A 20,005-nucleotide genomic window follows, 5' to 3' on the forward strand; every position below is an offset into this window, starting at 1 on the left:
AGGTAGTATGGAGACGGGAAATCATGGGAATCTTCCAAATCCTCACTGTTGTTTTCATAAAAAGTGCTCCAGCTACCTGCCACAGCCCAATTCTGCTGGAATTTTTAGAGTTTCCTATCACAGACTGCTGTGTGGATCCTCTGTTCTCAATGGACGTTATCAGTGCTTTCGATGAAGACATCTATATCCTCGAATGGCAGTGTCATAACCTCTCTTGGTATTCGCGATGTTGACAGTTCTACATTTTATACGTGTTGTCAATGTTGAATACATCAGTGGAATTTCTCTGGCTCTGGGTCTTTGTGGAAATGTTACCATACAGTAGAGTTCAGCTCAGTGTTTCATCCTGTCCTTTGAATTTTCTATGAATATAAACACCAGCAAACAAAAAGCCCTAGAGGCAAAGACCAGAACCTACACTTCCCTCTCCTTAACACCAATGTATAATTTGCTTTCCTTTAAGCCTTCTCACTCCTACTTGTTCACAGAGCAACTCAGTTTTAAGAGAAAAACATTATATTCCTACTCAAACATCCAAAAACTTGTGGCATTCCGAGCTGCAGATAATCAAAACTCTTCAAGCTCAGAGAAGCCTAAAATTATGTCTAATTCTCAGGCAAATACTCAAATCACTGTTATTGTTATGCAAATTCACACACAAGCAGCATTCAGATTTGGATTAGGTTTCCCTGGTTAGTAAACCAAAGAAACATCCAGACAATTTGGCATCTGACCCTCAGCGTACAGTGAACCCGAGGCAGAAGATGAGCTCGTAACCCCTGAGAATGCAGTATTTCTGTGAAGACACAGGTACCCAAGTGTCTTTTAAGCAAAACACTGATGCTCCTCACAAATTCAGATGCCTAAAGAAGTTGGTAGTGGTGGAAAGCAGCTAACCCAGACTGCTGTAAGGAACATCCCAATTTAGGCAGGATCTAGGCCTGGATTTTGCCCTTTGTCTTCTACATGGTCTTGTTACATACACCCTTACTGCTAAACATCAGTTTGCATTAAGGCTTTAGTACCTCTCAGCCTTCATTTCTTGATTGCACCAGACAAAGGAGTTTTCTGTACACTGGGTGGTCTGAGGGGTGGGTATCAAATCAGCATAACAACATGCTGCAGAGCACTTCTTCCAAGGATCACAGTACGTTCCAAACACTAATTATTTTTCCAACTAGCAATATATATGCATGAAGCATGAGGCTATCCTAGCTCCTGAGACAGCTCTCTTCCCAGCTCCTTAGTGACTTGTTAAAGTTACTTCTCAGTACCCTTTAAGTTGTGCAATGAGCTTGTTCTACAGCTCTTCCTTCTCCATCACTGGGTTGTTAGGCTGAAGGCTAAAGTAATTAAGCCCTACTAATAATAATAAAAGCCATTATCTTCAAGCACATGTTTGATCTTCCTGTCAAGCCCTCATATGAAGGCAGTGCCTTTATCTCAATTCTTCACCTTCCCTCTAAGACTTTCAGTGCTCCTTGTTCTCTAAGCATTTTTCTGAGATCTACACCTCCTGAGCAAAATATCTTACCAGTGTTACATTTTAGTCCACTCAGAAATGGGGGAACCGGGACAACACACCAAACAAAAAAAATAGCAAAAAAAATTTAAAACTCAACACTAAGTATTTAGTCCATCGCATTTTAAGAGTAATTCAAGAGTTTCTTCAGCTATTTCATAACTATTCCTGCAGCACCAAAGACTAACAAGAGCTACTTATTGCAGCTATGCTCCCTGAGCAGACATGACAACTGCCAACTACTATGCCCATCTGTACTGAAATCACTGATCAGCCCTAAAACTGAACCTCCCCATACTCCTTTCTGATTAAAAGCTCAAAAGCATGAAGAGAAAAGAGAGGCTTATTTTTTTCCCCTCAAGTAAACACATATCCATAACTGAGAAAATGAAATGCAGATACCTGTCAGAAAATTTGAATCAAGCTTTACCAAAGCTGTATAAACAAATTAATTTTATGTTCACAGAAACTGCATCAATAACACTGCCTTAACACATCATTAAAATGCATTAGTTTCACACAGCAGTTTTTCAACTACACAATAATTTCTAGAATGGCCAACACTAAACAGGACACGATAGAATACAATCAGCTAGGAAGGTACAGAAAGCCAAGCAGGTATAAATCACGCTCTAATATGAAAAGTTGCCATGCACGTATCCTGAGGCCAGGAGAGAGGACAAATTACAAAGAAAGAAATTGATTAGGAGTGAAAAGGCAATTTAAAGAAGAGAAACTAGGTGAAGCAAAAGATAGGCCTGCATGGAACTGTCACAGTGCAGCAGAGGCCCGCAGCTCCCTGGGATAGGGGGCTCCCCATGGAGGGGCAGCAGGGCAGGGCCAGGCAGCCAGGGGCCATTGACCGCCCCAGGCAGGAGCAAGGCAGCCAGGGCACCGGGGCAGCCCCAGGTGCCTCCCTGGGGACAGGGACAGGTGGGGACCAGCTGGGATGTGGGCCTGCGGGTGGACCCAGCTCAGCGGGGCCCATGGCTGGGCACGGCAGGGCTGTGGGGAGCTGGAGATCGGCCCTGCTGCGGTGTCACTGGGGCAGGGGCTGATGGGCCCAGAGGGCTGACGTGGGGTCCTGGGCCGTGGGCAGGTGGGGGAGCCCCAGGGGGTGGGCTGGGACAGTCAGGCTCATTACTGACCTCAGGGCCCGAACAAAAACGACAGGAACAGCAACTGTGATATCAATTAAAACATAAAAATAGCTTTAGCCTGATGTCAAAAATGAAAATGGCCCAACGGGTGAGATAAAAAGCTCTGCTTGCAGATAAAAGTGTTGTCACACTAAAAATATCAGCAGTAACCGACACACAAAAATCCCTGTTTACAAACTTCACAGGGAGCAGCAATAAGATCATGAAGGGCACCACTCTTCATAAAGCAGCCAACAGCATCCATCACGGAATGTTCAGCACGGGGAAGATGAAGTGGGAGAAGAGGTAAATATAAATACATAGTTACTGAGGTTAATAAAAATGCCATTAGTGCCTTCCAAATCAGAAAAAAAATATCACAAATTTTAAAAGGTTAAATCTTGAAATCTTCAGTCTTTATTTTGATCAATTGCTTCAAGATATAATTTAACAGATGCTGTTGGTATTTTGGACAAGATTGGGGATCACTTGTTTTTAACACTGAGGAAGGCACTCCTGATGTCATCTTGTTCAAGTTTTAGAAAAAAATTTAGAAGATCACTATGAGGCCATCAAACAGCTGAAAATCTTATTGCAGTTAAGATTTCAAAGGTCAAAACTGATGCTGGATTTCAAAAAGGTAAACAATAGTATCTTTAAATTACTTATATTAAAAATAACCAAAATTTATAATTATGAAATAGAGTAAAGCATAACAGGTAAGTCACACAGAAGCAGGAAAAACTAAAACTAAAGCAATCTTACTCAAATACATATCTATCCAGAGAAAACAAGAAAACATTAGGTAGCAAGGGAAATTTTTGCTTTACAATATACACAAAGATCCTCCTATTTTTCTAAAACTTTCCCATCCTATACAAGTACCATAGATATTGTTAGATGATGGAAGGAGGTCATAAAGTCATTTTAAACAAGGAAAAAGAGTGCAATGTTGATCCCTTTTCACATGAACATTATGGAGTATAATTTACTTCGGTACCAGCAGGCTAGTAACCTAAATGCCCAATGTCAACAAGTAAACAGACACATGCTATAGAAGTTTGCTATACCAGAAATGTTTCCTTAGCGAGACAAAAGCCCTACCCAAGCAATGGCTGGAAAATCAGGATAACATACAAAACAAGAGACATAGTACCTATCAAAAAGAAAAGAGAATTTTCTTACAAGTCAGACAATAACACACATGTTCATGGATGATCAGGATCAGGGAGGCAGCAAGACCAGGCAAGCCGCTGCAGTGGCTAAGTATCCGAATAAGTTCTTGCCTGAGCAAGGACCTAGTCTTTAAGACAATTTGTTGATCCTTTCCTCACAGCCTCCTTTACAGAAAAATTACTGCCTTCCACCACAGGAAGAAGTCTCAAAGAAGCAATGATGTAGCCACACAGGAAACCTAAACACATCCACCTATAGGCAGCTTACATAGCCAACTACCATCACTTTGCTACAACTTAAGCTATCAGAGAAAAAAAATTGCTTACAAAAACTTACACTAAAATACATCACTATTTTCCAGATTATTTGCAAGAAATGAACGAAGCAGCTTGAGAAATTACTGATGTAGCTCTGATTAGATCCACTGAGAGTAACTGGAAAGCACAAATTAAAACAAAAACCCAAAAATACTGGGCAAGATACTGAGAATACAATGCCAAATTTCCATAATTTCTGCAACAATAAATCAAATTCCTCCATAAGTGTTTGGACTCCTCTGAGTTAAAAATAAAAAAGGTGTGTGTATATATAGGTAAATAGAGGGAAAATTGGCATATATTTCCAAAAGCTGACTAAAACCAACTAGGACATAGTGTGTGATCCTTTTGTAGCCTGAAAAATTACTTACAGAATAATAAAGTCTTTAATTTTGGCTGCCTTCCAATGTGAGAAGAATGGTGTGGTTTTCCAGAACTCATCAATGCATTCTGCATGTATTAAAGATTTGGAAAAGGCAGTAAACAAAAAAATGGGATCTTGTCTGATGATACAATTGTTTTCAGATTGGGAGAACTCCAAAATTTTAAGACCTAAAAACCAACCTATTGAAACTGGAAATATTATTAGACAATGACAGGATATGAAATATGATTTAAACAAAAAGTAAAAAAGTATTGGGAATGAAAAACAGAAGCTAAGCATCTCTGAACTACCAAGACCATCAGCGGAAAACTGCCTGCTAACTGCACAAAGATCAATAAATCTTATACTTGGTATTCTAGAACTATCTAAAAGAAAAAAAAAATCAATGGGTATTCTAAAATACATATCAATGACACATGACATAAATCAGTAATGGAACAGAGGTACTACACACAATCACACTGCTTCCCCTCACAAAGTACATCAGCAGTAGGAGCAGTGAAGTGTATGTACAGTCATTAAATACTTTAGTACTATGGCATGAAGAGAACTTAGAAGCACAAAACTATTGTAGAAGCTGAGAGTTTTAATCATGAAATACAGAACTAAAAACATTTTAGCTGAAATAGAAAAAAAAAATTAGACTCCCTTTCGCTTATTTGCTAGCCTGGCAAAATCAAATGGCAAGCAGGCTCCATTCTCTCCAGAGCATCTAAGCCACTTGTCAACACTAACTGCTAGTCCTTGAGATAAATACTGTGATGGCTTTTTTTTTTTCTTCTTCTGAGTAAATAAACAAATAATTTTAAGTTGATTTATTTGTTATCAGCTGAGTTGTTAAGCCAATACATGGAAAACAAGCCTTGGGGGTTTAAAATGCAGTTAAGATACAGAGGACATCTTAGCACATTGCGTAATTAATTAACTTGGTCGCACACAGCGGGGAGGGAGCATTTCCTTCCATCGGAGCACGAGGTCCAAGCATGAAACCAGACTGACTTTCTCGCCCTGAACAGCAATGCTTACACATCCAGGTGCAAGTTAGATTACTGAAACCAGGAGCTAAGGAAATACAATCACTTCAAAAAGAAGTGACCATGTTCATGCCTGTCCCCGGGGCATTCTTCTCTCACTTTCACTGACAGGAATTAAACTCTACACTTGAAATGCTCTCACAGTAGGACACCAGCACGTCAGTACATGACCTGAGACTCAAGTCCCAGTCAGGCTTTATCCTGACTCTAGGAACTCGAGTTCACAGCAGGAACCAGCACACAGGCACGTAGCCTGAGAAATCTTATTCCACACACGTACAGTTTTTACATTTGATTATGATAAGGAAAATCTCAAAGGTTTCTCTACAACTTCAACTGCAGTTCAGGGAGTGAAGCCCGTGTTGTTTTCTAGGAGGACAGCTAGCGCTCCATGGGTGCTCTCCGCTCAAGCAGCGGGCAGGAGGGGACTGGAATGGAGGTCTTATATATTTCCTTAACGACTGGGAAGGGATCAGCCTGAGGAGAAAGTACGATTCACTCCTCTGCAAAGTTGGGACAGGGGGTACACAGGTGTGTCCCACCATAAGCGCCTTAAAGCAAGCTGATCTTCTGCCTGCACTTTGTAGGTGCAGATCCACAAGGAATCCAACCTACAGGAACCAAGGGTAGAGTAACAGGATTCACACTGGATCTTCCAGATGCTAGAAACAAAGTCTTTTGGTTTTTTTTTTTTAAAAAAAGCTCTCCCCCACCCCCCAACTTGAGGTATTTCTTACTAGGAAAACAGAAGAGGGCATGCAACCTTCAGCGAAGAAGCATACCCTGAAGAAGGCAAATGACAGATCAGAGGTGCGTAGACTCAATAAAGCAGACTGGCTGGGGAAACATGAAGAAAAAAATCCAACATCCAGCACATACTGTACAAAGATTCATCAACATTTCAGTCACACATCTAAATCTCCAACAGACAGTTCACCATGTTGGTCACTGAAATGACTACAAAAATCTAGGCACTGAAGTCAAAATACATTTCATGCTTAGAATAAAGATGATCCCCCACTTTCTAATGTTACTTAATCAAATCCTTACATTTGGTTTTAAATTGCAAATTATTGCAGAGACATGCATGCTCTCAAAATGTAAACTTAATTATTTAAATTCTCTTGAGTATATGTGGTTCCCAAAGCCAAAAAATGCTTCAGTATGACAGTCAAAATATCAAGACATAAACATGTATTGTTTCTAGGACACTAATGTAATCTTTACACATTAGATTATAAATGTTTGATGCTGCAAACTACAGATAGCTGCTCAGTGCTACTGTAAACCCACTTGAAACAGCACGTTGGATGGCTGAACTGATTCAATGTAATATAAGGAAATGTATATCCATGAGAAACCAAAAATAAATGTACAGTTTAAGTAGAAACATACAATGCTCACATGAATCAGTTTGATTTCATTTAATACAATTCGCAACAGAAACAAGCAGAAAATTAGAATTTGGGTTGATATTCTCAGAGGTAGGCTAGATCTGGCCTCAGGAGGAGTGTATGGACTTTATTAACAAGGGCTCTATTTTAAAAAATTGAAACAGAACAATGCAAAAGTATCCTGTTGAGCATGGTAAAATTATAAGGTAATTTCATCAAGGGATCTAATCAACTTTGGCTTTCTTCCTGTAGCTCATCTGTGTCTGTTCTTCTCTCCTTTAAAGAGATACTGAGCCAAATGCTGCTTTAACTCTACTGTAAACTGGATGTCAACAAAAATTATCTGCAAAGAAGAAAACCAAAAACCTACCCAAAAACACAACAAATGTTTCTCAGCAATTGTCCCCTTAAAAATCGAAGGGGGTAGAAGTCAAAGCCTGAGAAAAATGTTTGCTCTACAATACAAAGAAAATTCGGTATGTTTGAAAATGTTCAATTCTGAAACCAACCTTCCTTCTAAAAATTATGATGAATTTTCCTCCACAGAAGATTTTATATATAAAACCTTTCAAAAACTGAGTTTTAAATGCAGAACTAATCTGTAATACATGGTATTATACTACAGTTTCCAGCATCAGGTTATGATCTGAACAATGTATAGTCACTTGGAGAGAATTTTCAAGGCACAAACAGCAGTGAAGCACCTAATTTCTATTAAAAGTCATTGGGGTTAGCAATAAAATTGCTAGGTGTGCTTTTGAAAAATATCCTACTCTGAAACCAGAACTACCTTAGCAACAATACCTTATTCCCAGAAGTTATGGACACCTACACAACAGCAGCTTCTCCAGACAAATGCTTGGGTCATTTCCTAATTTCTAGGACATAATGTAAATCCTGTCTCTCTAGGTTAAAAATTTATCTAAAGGCAAAATAATTTAAAGCATTAAATATTTATAAACATCAATAGCTAAGTTCCTGACTCCTATCAAAATGAACAGAAGTTTTGTTTGAGTAAAAACCACAGCATTACAAGTGCCATTGCTCTTTCAAAAAAGCTCTTTTGCTAGAATTGCTCCGGATGCTTTATTATTATAATTACTGTAAAACATTTGTCCAAATGACCACACGCATTTTCTAATGCTGCTTCCACAGTGCCTAAAAGACCCTGTCACATGAGGAAGGCTCAGGCTGTAACCTGAGCAGGCAGAAGAAAAGGCTCCAGGCAGGATGACAGGATAGCCATTTCAGTACCCAGCAAAAGACCTTCAGGGACTTCTCTGTTCACCTGTAGCCTCATCTGTAAATTGCCCAAAACATCCCTCCAAAAGATGTATAGTCAGATTCCTATCCATTTTGTGAACTAAAACATATACACATCTCTCTAATCCCAGTACAGAAGAGCTCTACTAATTTTAGATGCAAGTGGTGCAGTGTCATAGCTGTCAGATAGCTGGATACCTGAATCACAGGCCAAACAATGAGATTACGAACCCCACTTAATTGCCGATCTGTATTTATATGCATTGCAGAACACATTATTAAATACTAGAATTGCACATATTAACTGTGAAACTGAACAATGAAAACAATATTTAAAAGCAAACCAAGTTCAAAAGGGCCATGTGGCTATAATCAAGAGCAGATTTTGGCCTATGCTACTGAAAAGCCCATCAGAGGCCTAATCCTCCTTGTCTTACAGAAATAGTTACACTAATTGTGTAATTGCAACGCGCAGAATTTAACCCTCGATACATTTGCCTAGAAACCTCTTCCTTTCACAGACTTATTTACAGTTTGTCAGTTTATTACAGTTTGTCAGTTTATTCAAAATGTACGAATTCCAAAAAGTTGATTGATTACACTTCGCAACAAAACAATGTATTTACCAGGTATAATAAAATTAAACCCGGAAACACACTAACTTGCTTTTAATGAAGCTAAGGCCAAACCGAACCCCCTAAAGGACGACCGATTTCAGCAGGAGTATGCCTATTAAAGGCTGAGCTACTACTTGGGCCCCAATCTTGGGAAGAAGCTTGCGTGGGTGGATTTCTGAAGCCAGTGTATTCCCACAAAAGCACCGGAGTCTGCCTACACAGATCAACTTGTAAGATCTGGCCATTAACATGCCCTTCAGGATTTGACCCGCAGACTGAAGTGTCTTTGTAAGCATTGTTTCACCTGTTTGAAAGCTGGGTTGACTGAAAGCATTCAGTACATGAATATTTTCACCCACTACGGAAAATCAAGGCTTTGTTAAATTAAACGGCTTTAATGATGTTTTACAGAAAACATTTCAGGCATGCAGCAATAAGCTGCATTCATATTTGACATTTACAAAACTTTATTCTTTTAAGCCTGAACTTATCAAATACTTGTACTTAACTTTAAGCATGTAAAAAAGCCCATTTTTATTTTACCAAGCACTTAATTCCAAGTACATGTTGACATTCTAGCAAAATGGTAGAATAAATTCCTTAAGTCAGGCATGTTTTAAACAGTGTAGAGGAAAAAGAGAATGTATAATCTGGTTTTCAAGCAAAATATCACTAGGGATTAGCAAACTAATCACGGCAAACAATTAGAAACGCCTCAACCAAAAATATACACCGTGCCAAAACAAGTCTTTTAACACAATGATGACTGAAGTTTATTTTCCTTGTCGTCCCCCCCCCCCATACTTCACCACCTTCCGGTTTTGGCCATTAAAAAAAAGGAATTATGGAATATTGCTGTGAGCCCTATTTAAAAGATGCTGCTGACTCAGTGGGAATTGGGAAGTACCAGAAAAGATACGAAACAGAGCTTTGATTTCTGCCCCAATTCACATACCAAAGATATTTGAATCGATGGCCAAATTCTGCCTGCCTTAGTCATCCAAACAGGTATCTCTTAAAACCATGCAGATGCAATTGCAGCTTATGTACACCATCAAACTCAGCTTCAGAAACTGCTGCCCAAATCTCAAGGCCTTTACACAGACAAAACCTCACTGAATTGTCTAGTATTCAGGTTCTCATTTTATTCCAATGAATTTAAGACCTCTTCAACTCGGCTCAAGTGAAGTGGTCACACAAGTCAAATCAGCACAATCTGACGCGTATTTAGGATGAAATGCAGTCCAAAAAAATCCCGTCTCCAAGCAATTTGAATGTGAGAACCTTCTGCTTAAAGAAGGAGGAATGTTGAAACAGAGTAAAGCTGCAGGTTTTGAATTTTCACATGGCCCAAGGACTCCACTAATTTCATCTGACTTCATGCAGCACAAATGCCATTACGTTTCCATCCCTAACTGAAGGCACTTTCTGCTGGCTAAAATGCTTCGTTCCCGGGAGGCTAACCTGCTGTAGGAAATGTGCTAGGAACAGAGGAAATTACAGTGTCATCATGCTGAAGACTTGCATGGTGGCAAAGAAAGGATTAGGTGACGTGTGGCTGGATAATCCACACGTACCCTCCACTAGTCAGCAAAAACCCCTCTGTCCTATTTGAACAAAAAAGTGATCAATTCCAAGGCTAGGTACTACCAGCACCTGGAAAAGAGGTGGAAGAAAACGATCCAAGGTGGAAATTCCTTACATGCCCTGCAAAACTAACACCTATATGCCATCCATTTTTGTTATGCCAAAGGAGGAAAATAAATTAAAAGCATCTAATCTATTACTCACTCCAGTATTTCTTTCTGAGTTCAAAATCAGAAGCCCTGAAACAGGAGATCTGACTAGTTCACAGCCAACAGCCCAGAAGAGCAAGGTTTCTGCAGACTGTAAGTTCAGAGCATAAATAAGAAATACAGAAATTCACAGATTCCAGAGCCAGGAGCATCTGGACAGCCCCTCCTGTCTTTGCTTTATGAAACTACCTCTGAAGAAGAATATCCCTGGATTAAGTCTGATACCAAACACATTTAGGAGCTTCCAAAGTCCCAAAATGCAGCAGCAGCAGCTTCATTTTCAGATGTATGAAAACCATTCTGACCAAATGGTCCCTTCCTGAAGGAAGCTCAAAGGATCTGGATGACAGGCATCTGTTTGTTTTTTTTTTAATTGTAATTCAAAAACTGTACCCAAACAATGTCAGAACACCTTTACTTGACGCTAACCTCAATCAATCATTAGAACAAATTACATTAATTCTGAACCCTAACACAGGCAACGAAATGCATCAGATGACCTGCTAGCTCTCGTCCATTTCCAGCGTCTTTGTTCTCAGAATACAGAAACAGAACTGTTTGCTGTGCTTCAGCTGAATGTGTAGTATTACAGATCTTTTTAAAGCAAGATAGAAATGCCAACAGTGAAACAAAATGTACCAAAGTTTAAACAACCCAACCTGGCTTTTGCTATCCCCAGTCCCAGACTTGCCCCTCCTTCCTGCAGAGACAGAGGCTATGCAGCGAGCCTGAAGTACCCCAAGGAAGCAGGAATTGGGCATCCAATCCAAAGAAAATATTGCCATGATACCTTTCCTATCACCGACAACAATTGAGTCAAGTCCCTGAACCACAAGGCTGTATTTTTCATGGACAGTCATGTCAAGCTGAATTTTCAAACAGATCTGTTTCCTATACTGCCAGAATCTACTGCACTAAAAGGTCTGCACAGGCCAGATAACCATATACATTTTAAACTTTTATAGCTTACATGACTGTAAGAACATTATTGAGTAACTGTAATTTATTCAATACTTAATGCTAAGAATTAGCTTTTTTCAGAGAGAGCAGTCACACAGATCAGTAACAGATGTGCCCATTTCAATAACGATGTCAAAGGGACGTGACTCTGTTACATAATTGTTCAAAATCCTGCAGGAAAAGAAGGCTGATATTGAAGTAAATATTTACTATCTGAACTGAAAAATACAAAAAAGTTCTACCTGAAATGAACTATCCAATTCCACAGGGATCATATATGTAAGTCTCAATTCTTGGCGTATACCAGAGTAAATCTAATGAATGCACTGCAGTTAAAGCTTAAAATGGTGATCTTCAAATATTTAATACTCAAATGCTGTTGGTATGGAACAATGCATACCTATGCCATCTGATAGAGATGGCATTAATATTTTAAAAATTAAATGTATACGAAATACTATTGGATATTTTCTTATTTACCAAGAAGGCTGCAGCTAACAATAATTTTATTAATTTTTGTTCACAGGCAATGGTGAGAGAACTTACAAAACAGCAAGACTGGGTTTTTTAAGTTCTTTACAACTTCCTAGAGAGCTCAAATATAGTTTTCGAAATAAAGTTGAACTGTTAGTTACATTAACAACTATTTGTACAATTTCTCATCTTTCTATCAGTCACAAAAAAGATGCAAAATACATCAAACATACCAGATAAAATATATTGGGCATTTTATCGCCACTACCACAACAAAGGCTTTGCCTTAGAATTCCTAGAGGTGCTACTAACAAAGAAGCATTTTTTCCCTGAATAACTAGCTTGATTCAACATGATTTCTAAATGTGACACTTTCTCCTCCACCAAAATGCTTTAGAAATACTGCCAATGAATTACTACATGAATCAAGAAAAAAATATTACAGCCAGCAACTGAGCTGACCAGAAATCAGAAAACAACACTTTCTTCTCCACAGCAAACAGCTCTTCTGTGCTATCTCAGATTTAGCAAACAGTTGCCTAATTATTTACTGTCACAGCCAGAGGCACAGTCAGCAGACAGAATTTGGAGATGTACAAATACCCTGGTTTCAACTGTTAAAACAACAAGGTAATTTGTATTGTATGGTCTTCAAGATCCGCAGACACCTTTGTTTGCAGAAATGGACGAAGAGTAAAATTTCACTTTTCTACGTTTAAAAAGGAATGCTTTTCTCTTCCTAAATCAAATGGCTCTAACGTCTTAACGATGCGGCATCATATGATCCCAAGCCTTCCAAGACAGGCAATGAATTCCGTACAGCTGACTCTGCTAGTTACAGTACTCAACAGCTGGGGCATAGATAATTTGGCACCCTGATAATGCCCTAGATGAATACGAGAGCATTCTGCAGACTGTAAAAAGGAAAAAAAAAAGGAACTATTAGCATTAAAATTATGGATTGTAGTTTATCTTAAAAATACGAAGTCAACATGGTTTGCATTTGATTAAGAAAATTACTAAAGGTGGTGTTTACAAAACTGAGAAATTCAGAGAAATGGCACTCCCTCTTCAAAGCCTATATTGTAGCAATTCTTTTCTGATTAGATCAGATCCCATAGCAAGTCATCAGAACAACAATCGCTGTAGTGAAGTCATACTACTGGGACTCGGATGGGAAATCATGACCGGCTTGGAAACACATTTTAAAAAATAATGTGTTTTCCAGGTTTCCAATATATCTTAATTAAAACAAGTCCAAATCTTTACCTTTGCTCCCAATGGCTGAATAAAGAATACCTTGAGTAGCAAAACACAGCATACCAATATACCGAATATGACACTAAAAACTAAGACAACAGAAACAGGATCCTTCCGAATAATTTCGGGATTTGGCTGTCACTGAAAATAGCATGTGAATGGATGCGATGTTATCCCCACAGTACAATATACTCAAATATTTCCAGAATGTACTTTGTTTCTAGGAGAGACATGAATTAGTTTTAGGAGTTTGTTTGAATTAAAATCCTTTTTGTTCCCCCACTTAAAAACCCAAATCTTTCAGTCCTTTTCCTGATAAAACTCCCACTGAAATAGGGGAAATTAGGCCTAATATCTTTCCCAGGTTTTTAAGCAAGTAGACAAACTGGTATGAGAATGAATTTTATTAAACGTGACTCTAGCAGCAAAATCAAAGGTAATCTAAAACAGAATAGCAGTATTTTGGGTTAGAACCAGAGCAGAGAAACAAGTTTTCTCAGGGTTTTCTTTTACAAAGTAAACAGTCTTACTTGCTTTAAAATTTTGCAAAAATCAGTTCAGCTACATATGAAGTAATTGATGACTTAAAAAGATAGGAGAGAATGGAATAAAGATGTGCTTTTGAAGACTATTTATTACAAACCGTAATTATTTCTCAACTAAAATGCACTAATGCATTTCAGTACAGAAACAGTGCACATGCTCCATAGCTGCACTGACACAATGGGCAACAGACACAAAGGAGTCATTAGTCAATACTGTCAATGACACATGAAATTGCAAGTGACACAGGTATAAAGTAGACTCAGACCTGACAAGTTCTCATGTCAAAATAACCATCTGTAAAGGGTTTATTTTTCAAAATATTACCGCTAACAACCTGGATTAAATAAAATCAACTATCGGTATCTTCAAATCAAGCTGTCTTAAACTATGCCACTCCCATTCCCATCAGTGGAAACGATTTAACCAAAACCTTTAGAACTGACTGGAAACAGACAGCTGAAAAATTTCAAATATAAAAATCTAACCTATCTTTTCCCCAAACATTACAAAAGGACTCAGCACTGCAAATGTCAGCATATGCTGTGACACACTGTAAAAACTATTTCTGGGATGAAAATTGAGTCTTAACAGTTAACTTCGTCCCTTTTTCACTTGAATTAAAATCAGAGCCATTACACTTCTGATAAGCATTTTCAGATTTAGTATTAGCGAATGACTGAAAAACAGAGTAATGAATCACATTGCCCAAACCATCTCTTCCATCCCAATTAATTTAAGAAAGCAACGTAATTTATGTTTCTAGCAAGATAAATTTAGCTATATGCATCTTTATTATAGATGAATGCCTTTTTCTTGTATTTTTCTGTATTCGATGAAAAAACTCAGGTGCTACATGAACTAAGATCATTGTTTGCCTGACCACAAAACCAAAATAAAAAGGCCAACATAAACTGAAGCTTTGAAGACAAATGCACATCGAGATGTAAATCACCGTATCCGCACGTCACTCGAAAAAGACATTTTTAAATCCCCAAACAGTGCGTTTCACCCACTGGCGAGGGAGAGACGGTATTTTTATTTATCGCAGATGCCGCCGACGTCCGCTCCCCCCCCGGACAGACACCACACAGGGACTCGGGGCCGTCGATCTCCCCCCTCCCGGGACGGGCGCACCTGGCCGCCCCCCGCCAGCGCCGGAGCCTCCCGTGTCCGCAGCCGCCACGCCCGGCGGGGCAAGCGGCAGCCTGGGTGGGTGCGGCGGCCCCGCTGCAGGGAGGGCTGCCCTACCTTTGTATCTCTCCAAGACATCTTCGTAAGCTTGTAGGTACTCCTGCTCCTCGGCGTAAAAGTACGCGCCGGGGGAGAGGTAGCCAGCCATGGCCGGGGGCTAGCCCTACCCGCTTCCCTGCGCGGCTCCGGGCAGCCAGAAGCCTCGGGGACAGCGCAAGAAAAAACCCAACGGCTAGCGGGAGGGAGGGCGAGGGGGAGGGCGCTGCCAGCCCGGTCGAGGAAACGCCCCCGCCGGCCGCTCGGGTTTCGGTAGCCGCCCCTCGGAGCGCGGAGGGAGGTGGCCCCAGCCCGGCGGCGGCCGCCGCCTCCCCGCCGCAGCCGCCCGGCTCCAGCCCCATCGTCGAGGCACCGCCTGAGGGGCCGGCGAGCTCTGCCTCCGCGGCTCCGGCCCTGAACCGCCTCCCGCCCGCCCCCCATCCTTCTGCCCCGGCCTCCCCCTGGGACGAGGAGGGGGGTGGCAGCCGGGGCGGGGACGCGACGCCCGCGGCACAGACAGGGCTGGCGGGGGCACCGTCACCCTACGGGGCTGGCGCTGAGGGATCGCAGCACGGCGGACACCGCCCGGGGACCGCGGGCTGGGGCCCCATGGGCAGCCCCCGCCGCTGACAACTGGCCGGTGCGGGACGCCCCGCTACGCCGGCAGCGGAGTGGGGCGGGGCAGGCGCGGCCCCGGCCCCGCCGCAGGTGTCACCGCCGCTCACCCACCCTCGGCCGCGTCCCCACCGCGCCTGCGCCCCGCGGGCCGCTACCGCCTCCCGGCCCTGACCCCGGGCGCCGGGCCCACCCCCGAGCGGTCCCTCCTGCCCCGGCCCCAGCCCGGCGGGGCGCGGCGCCGGGCCCCCGCCCCCCTCCTCTGGGCGGCGGCGAGCTCCGCGGACGGCCGGACCGGGCCGGCTCGGCTCCGCAACCCCCCCCTGCGGCTGCATTCAGCGGCTGGCGAGAGCCTGGCTTCGCAGAGCACCCTCTGTTCCTGCGTCCTCCGCTACCCCCGGTAGCACCGTTAAGATGCGCTACCCTGGGAAATCGTGTTCCCGGAGGCGCCCACAAGAAAAAGCAGGGAGCGGGGATCAGCGGTGTCCCCGGGGAGCACCGCCGCATCTTCCTATAATTCATTTACAGGCGGCTTCCAGCTTTCGCCAGGGAGCAGCAGACCTCCGCCCTATTTTCGACATCATTTACCGCCGGGCCGCGGACCAGCGCCCGCCTGCTCACCCGACACAACGGGCGGCTCCGTCCCGGCCCCCCCCGAGCGCAGCCCCAGCCCAGCACGGACAAAGACCGGCACCGCACCCCGCGGAGCGGCACCGGCCGCTTCCACCCCGGCCTCTCCCCGCACTTAGGGCGGCCCAACGCCGCTTCCAGCCAGGGAAGGGGGGGATGCTCCCTCGGCCTCCCGGCCCAAACGTCGGCACCAGCTGAAATGGCAAACGCCGCTGCTGCAGCCCCCGTGCCGCTAATGCGTTTTCGCATGAAAGTTTAATGGGCGCACCTGCGCGTATTTCGGCTCGCTTTCCCACACGCATCAATTCACCCAGCCGGAAAACGCGGCCAAAAAGCTTAGTCACCACCCGGAGGGGCCGCGTTCAACCAGCCAAGGGACGGGGGTCCCTCTGCCCCCCAGCCGCCCACTCCTCACAGCCCCCAGCCGCGCCTTACCGGCGATGCGCAGCACGGCCCTCTCGGCGGGGTCCAGCACGGAGCCGCCCTGGATCTTCCGCTTGGACCGCTCGTGTTTGGGCAGGTTCCAGGGCAGCGTGTCCCCCGGCGCCGGCGACACCGTCCCCGACCTCTGGCTGAAGTCCTCCTCGTCGGAGAAATCGGCGGAGGACGACATGGAGCATCGGTAGGACGCGTTGCCGGAGCTCTGTACGGGGAGACAGACAGGGTGCGTGGGGAGCGGCTCGGGACGCGGGGCCTCCGGTAGCACCGGCGAGTACCCGCCCCGCGTGGCGTGGAAAAGCATCTCACGGGAAAAGAAGGGTAGGGGAGAGGAACGCCGCCGCTCACCATTGCCGTGAATTTAGGGAGAAAAGAGGGGTGCGTGTGCCGAGGGTGATCCTCCAAAAAATATCCGGTCGTTAGTGGGAATGCATTTGGAGGGATGTATGGGCAGAGCCGTGGCCTGCGGCTGGGCAACCGGCTCGCAAATGAGCCTCCCACTTCTCCAACAATAAACCCAGCAGCAGCAACAACAACCGAAAAAAAAAAAACCTTCCGGGCTACAAATCGATAGGGTTTGGCTCCCCCGCCAGGACAAGGGAAAGATTTGCCATCACCGAGCTGCTGGTGAAATCGTTCCAGTAAATCCGCCTCTGGGAAAGACCCACGCCCGCAGGCTGCCCACGCCGGGCTCTTTGTTACCGCCCCGCCGGGCCCCTCTTCCTGCCCCGCTTTCCCGGGAACAGCCGGGCTGGAGGGCAGGAGGAAATAGGATTTCTCGGAGCAGAAATTTTTGCCAAATGGCTTCGGCAAACAAACGGCTGATCTCGGCTTACAGACTGTATCCACGTTCAGACTTCCCAGCTACCCAAAAAAGAGCGCACCCAGAAGCGTAAATAAGCAGTGATGCAGTGCAGGGATAGGGCTGCTGCCATTTCTGCCGTCCCTGTTCAGGGTGCAGTGGGGAACGGAGATGTCTGAACGATATCATTTCAACGCCGAGTTGAGAATTTAGGATGCAACGTTCTACACAGGTTATCAGGGCACTTGTGGGGGGGGGAAGATGCTATTTCTCTTCCTCTGCATTTTCTGATCAGAGAGACTTGTGGTTTCTCCAGGGCACCTGCCTAGAAAACGATGGGTTTTATTTGTGATTTCATGTGGGAGCTACCGTGACAGTCTTTTAAAAGTGTAACGTGACGCTGGTCCAGGTATGATGTTAATTTTTAGGGGTATGCTAGGCTCAGCTTGGAGAGATGTAGTATACTTTGTTGTGCAGAGATAGCCCTTATTCAGCCCATCTAGATTCCAGATTTTTTTGATACTAAACCAGCTATTATTTTAGGCTTGTCTTGTAGCCCCCTTTGCTGTTTTGGGGTTTTGTTGAGGGGCTTAAAATGTACCTGTACTTACAGTAGAAATTTATACTGTGACTGAGATCTGATAAAATTAATTGTTGCTGTCTGAGCCTTCTTACTGTCAATTCTCATGAGGTGGACAAGTGAATCATTATTATTACGTCAGGGGGTATTTTGCCTGTTTTAAAATACAAAACCTGCACCTCCTGACCTCCTTCACTTCTATCCCAATCCTCTTTTCTCCTTCTTTGCTACTTCACGGTAAATTTCAAAAGGGGAGAGAGGAAGGGAATGAATTCACAAAACCAATTAACTGAATTCTTGTTCCCTGTGTTGTGATGTGGAGAGATCAAGAGGTAAGCACAGAAAAACCAGAAACATGAGATGTCTGATCCCAGATTTGATTGTCTTCATAATTATTTCTAGTGCCGGGAATATTTTGCTGCTAGTTTATATAATAGGCTAAAACTGTCTGTAGAATTTCAGAAAGCAGGACGGTCACAGCCAGGTGTCCGCCTGATGGGAGCTGGAAGTGCCCAGCTTGCTGCAGAGCACGACGGGTGCTTTGCTGTACCGGGTGGGGCGAACAGGGCCCCTGATGTGCTTAGTCAGGGATTAGGTTTCTTGTGGCCTGCCCTTAGCTCCAGATTTTGCTGTAAAAGAGAAAGTGTTCCCTTTAATCCCAGCACTGAACATCCTGCTTCAGGCCTGTATCTTCTATTGGCTGCTCAGCAACTCTCAGTATCTTTGGATCGCACACACCTATGGAGACAGATTTTGCCTTTCAATTTCTTCACCGCCGCCTTCTCTAGTTTGTAATGTGAAAATTAGAAATAGCCTAGACACAGTGTTGTGAGGGTCCTATAGTGATAATTTGTTAATATTTACGTAGCAGTTTGGAATATGCAAGGACAAAGTACAATAGCAGTTGTTATTGAAGCTTTGAAGAAAAGATCTCTCAACTCTCAGATTTATCTTTGAAAGTATGCTATAATTTTTATCCAGTAGGATTTCCTTTTCTCAAGAGGTCTTAATAGCTCATTCTTATTTTTTATAACAACAACTCCTTCTAGAGTTCCTCCTGCCCTTAGGAACCAAAAGCACTGTTGAGTGAGCATTCCATATACACCACTGAACACATTCTCCATGCTCTCTATTGAGATGTCAATTTTAGGAAAAAGGAGACTGTCCTTCTGGCCAGCTGTGCTACAGTGCTGGAAGATAAGATATGTGAGAAGAACCCACTTCCGTATTTTTGAGAAATCAAACTGAACAGGCAATGGTAGAGCAATCTTTGGCACCTACGTGTATTACAACTAGCTATCCTCTTTTAAGTTATTGTTCTACCTTACTTAATGCACTAGCATTAGCAAAATGAATGAACAAAACCCACTTTAGCTTACTAACTCTTCAGGAAACATGTTATCTCATTTTCAGAACAAGATAGGAAGCTCGGAAAGGAATTTTTCATAATAGCAAAATCTAGCAAATGTGCAACATGCTTACCACTCATCCCACTGGATTGTTTGTTTCTAGCAAACATGTTTTCCATGCCATAGCTATAAGTCCCAAATAAGCATTCCATTATTACAGCAACATATTAACTGGTTTAAAATTACAAAATAATGCAGAACATCTTTTCACAGGGGCACATAGTGATAGGATGAGGGGTAATGGCTTTAAGCTGGAGGAGGGTAGATTTAGATTAGATATTAGGAAGAAATTTTTCACTGTGAGGGTGGTGAGGCACTGGAACAGGTTGTCCAGAGAGGTTGTGGATGCCCCCTCCCTGGCGGTGTTCAAGGCCAGGCTGGATGGGGCTTTGGGTAACCTTGTCTAGTGGAGGGTGTCCCT

The 20,005-nt window shown here is 43.2% G+C and overlaps 1 protein-coding gene across 11 annotated transcripts in view; it reads right to left on the reverse strand.

Moving 5' to 3' along the window:
• Window positions 1-20,005, reverse strand: part of DST (dystonin) — a 311,102-nt gene that overhangs the window by 260,193 nt on the left and 30,904 nt on the right. For 5 of the 11 annotated variants that reach the window (XM_054822953.1, XM_054822942.1, XM_054822944.1 and 2 more), the window contains exon 4: window positions 16,791-16,998. In XM_054822953.1, the coding sequence (XP_054678928.1) occupies window positions 16,791-16,998 (208 nt within the window). Of the gene's footprint in view, window positions 1-15,131; window positions 15,292-16,790; window positions 16,999-20,005 lie in introns of those variants that run through there. The other 6 variants (XM_054822951.1, XM_054822950.1, XM_054822948.1 and 3 more) reach the window with 4 other exon arrangements.

This window comes from Grus americana, chromosome 3 (assembly GCF_028858705.1).
Source record: "Grus americana isolate bGruAme1 chromosome 3, bGruAme1.mat, whole genome shotgun sequence".
Classification (NCBI taxonomy): Eukaryota; Metazoa; Chordata; class Aves; order Gruiformes; family Gruidae; genus Grus; species Grus americana.